The sequence below is a fragment of the Bos grunniens genome, chromosome 7, assembly GCF_055505025.1.
Source record: "Bos grunniens cultivar Pamir isolate PY7600 chromosome 7, Bosgru_T2T1.0, whole genome shotgun sequence".
Lineage (NCBI taxonomy): Eukaryota > Metazoa > Chordata > Mammalia > Artiodactyla > Bovidae > Bos > Bos grunniens.
The window spans coordinates 10,434,197-10,437,596 of NC_141171.1; the positions used below are offsets into that span (position 1 = coordinate 10,434,197).

At 38.6% G+C, this 3,400-nt stretch overlaps 1 protein-coding gene across 1 annotated transcript; it reads left to right on the plus strand.

The window, feature by feature from the left end:
* The first annotated feature begins 1,031 nt into the window (after positions 1–1,031).
* Positions 1,032–2,893, plus strand: LOC147368346 (olfactory receptor 7A10-like). The gene is made up of 2 exons (XM_086408790.1): positions 1,032–1,981; positions 2,699–2,893. Exons 1-2 carry the CDS (start codon positions 1,062–1,064, stop codon positions 2,778–2,780), a joined length of 1,002 nt encoding a protein of 333 aa, XP_086264916.1. The 5' UTR covers positions 1,032–1,061; the 3' UTR covers positions 2,781–2,893.
* Positions 2,894–3,400: the final 507 nt, after the last annotated feature.

Sequence of the window (3,400 nt, forward strand, 5' to 3'; positions counted from 1 at the left end):
ACTCATATACACAAATTATTCTCCTTAAAATACAGACAGCAGAGAGTAACATGGAAACTTACACTGCCGTATGTAAAATAGACAGCCAATGGGAATTTGCTATATGACTCAGGGAAATCAAACAAGGCCTTTGTAACAATCTAGAGGGGTAGGATAGGGAGGGAGATGGGAGGGAGGTTCAAGAAGGAGGGGACATATGTATATGTATGGCATCATGTTATTTGGCAGAAAACAACAAAATTCTATAAAGCAATTACCCTTCAATTAAATACAAAATCAGAATGATGGCCATCATAAGATTAGAGCAAAAATATATTAAATAAAATAAATAAAATTTATAATGCACAAGAACAACATGTGAATGATGGACTCCCTGTATCTTCATTCCTTAGCACTCTGCCCTATTTCTCATCACTCTCCCTCTTGGTCATTTCCCCTTGACATGCAAACTTCCACTTGAACCTTGACTATCAGAAACTTCCAATTGAGCCTTGACTATCAGACCCTTCCTCAGGGTCTTTGCACTGGCCCTTCATCCTTCCAGGCCCACATTTCCTGAGATAACCTTGACACCCCAGACCCTCTTCCTTGATATCTCTGTTCAAATGTTACGTTGTTTGCCAGCCTAGCTGGACACCCAGTAAAATATAACACCTTTACTACTACCTTCTATATACCTTCTCTACTTTTCTTCATTTGACATCTTATTATATTTCTACTTGTTTACATTCTTTCTCCATCATTAAACTGTAGGGACTTGTGACTCTCAGCATACTCTGCTTATTCAGGAGATGGTGAGTACTCAATATGTAGCCTCAATACTTTGTCAGAATCCCTCATTCAAAGTTTACAATACATGACCTCTTGGTGAAAAGACAGAGATGAACAGGAATTTGTAATCAGAGGATGTCCCAAAAGGGAAAAGTTTCACACCAAAACTGTAGGTGTGGATTTCTTGACCGCAAAATATAAATTGTACATTTTAAATTATACCAGTAAGGTCTGTTTTTGTTAAATCAGTCTTATTATTATTTTTATTGCTAGGTAGAGCCCTGCACTACATGGAATCGGGAAACGATACACAAATTTCAGAATTTCTTCTTCTGGGATTTTCAGAGGAACCAGAACTGCAGCCCTTTATATTTGGGCTTTTCCTCTTCATGTACCTGATCACTGTGTTTGGAAACCTGCTCATCTTTCTGGCTGTGAGCTCAGACCCCAAACTCCACACCCCCATGTACTTCTTCCTTTCTAACCTGTCCTTTGTAGACATCTGCTTCACTTCCACCACCATCCCAAAGATGCTGTGGAACATCCAGAGGCAGAGCAAACATATAAGTTATGCAGGCTGTATTAGCCAGATACACTTTTTCCTACTCTTCGCAGGGCTGGATAACTTTCTCTTGACTGTGATGGCCTATGACCGCTACCTGGCCATATGTTACCCTCTGCACTACACAGTCATGATGAACCCCTGGCACTGTGGACTGCTGGTTCTGGTGTCCTGGGTGATGAGTGCTCTGAATTCCCTGTTACAAAGCTTAATGATACTGCGGTTGTCCTTCTGCACAGGCTTGGAAATCCCTCACTTTTTCTGTGAACTCAATCAGGTTGTCCAATGTGCCTGTTCTGACACCTTTCTTAATGACATAGTAATATATTTTGCAGCTGCAATCCTGGGTGGTGGTGCATTCACTGGAATCATTTATTCATACTCTAAGATAATCTCCTGCATACGAAGAATTTCATCAACTCAGGGGAAATATAAAGCATTTTCCACCTGTGCATCTCACCTCTCGGTTGTTGCCTTATTTTATTGTACAGTCTTATCTGTGTATCTTAGCCCTGCTTCTACCCACAGCTCACAGTCAAATATAACAGCTTCAGTGATGTATACAGTGGTCACACCCATGCTGAACCCTTTCATCTACAGTCTGCGGAATAAAGACATAAAGAGGGCTCTGAGAAGATTCATTGGGGTGTCATCTTTAAAAATGCCAACTTACCTCTGGTTGAAGAAGTGTAAATGATTGCCATGCTAAAGAAACTGGAGTAAGAAATCACTATTTTTTTGACCAGATTGTAGGTGTAGATGATGCTTTTTCTATTATTTCCTGGTATTTCCTTTGCTTTGACCTTAACTTCTATCTACACTTAAGAGATTCAATTTTTTAAGATTTCCACTCTAACATATAAAATATTTTTCTGCTTTCACACAGTCAGAGAATAATAAATAAATGATCATGATATCTGGCTATTAGTCATTTATTAATGATATAGACAGGTGCAGATTAGTTTGCATTAATGGTGGAAGTTAGATTGGGCAAAAAAATAGATAAGGACTTTTTTCCAAGCAGAGAAAGTGCCCAGGGGTTTATAAAACATGGCAGATTCATGTTGATATATGGCAAAACCAATACAATATTGTAAAGTAATTAGCCTCCAATTAAATAATTTATTTAATTTTAATTAATTTAAAGAATTTAACTTAATTTATTTATCTATAAAAAATAAATAAAGATGACCTGAAAAAAATTCAAATCCACCACATGTAGAAGAAAAACTAGTTCTTTCTTAACAAGAAAATGAAGCAAAATTTAGCAGACATGCAGGACCATACGTATGGAGAAAAATTTGGTTGCCAACTAACTGAGTGCATCAACTAGGTAAGAATGGGCTAATTTGAAGTAATTGATAGGACAAGGAGTAGAATTGTGATGGATGCCGGATCAAAAGTGTGTGGTCTTGGTGGGAAGGAAATGAAACTGGGAGGTGACTAATGAATTGAGAATGAAAGGAAGACTTGAAAGCCCTGAATTTTTGCTGGGCATATGGTTGGATGGCATCACCAACTCAATGTACATACATTTGAGCAAAATGACCTTCCTTTCAAAATCTTTTCATACACTAGGATTGTAATGCCTCCTTCCCTTCATCCCTCCCTCCCTTTCTTCCTTCCTTCTTTCCTGAGTTCTTTTCTTCCCACCATTCTCCTGTTGTTTTTTTTTTAACCCCACAATGACTATTTCTTGTCTTCTGTATTGTCATACCTTAAACACCATCTTCCCCCATCCATATGTAAACTGATACCCTTGACCCCTAACTACTCACTGAGAAATCAGAAGAACTTAGAAACAATTTTCCAAAGGGATGCACCTCCATAACAATCCACCCACCAACTCTACCACTAAAATCTCTGCCTTCCTACCTGTCACTCTAAACACTGCTGCTATGAAAGCCAGTATATATATATATGTAGAATCTCATCAGCTCAAGGGAAGTATGAAGCATTTTCCACCAATGCATCTCACCTCTCAATTGTCTCCTTATTCTTTTGTACAAGCCTAGTAGTGTACCTTAGCTCTGCTGCTACTCCCAGCTCAAGTATACTGCCTTGGTG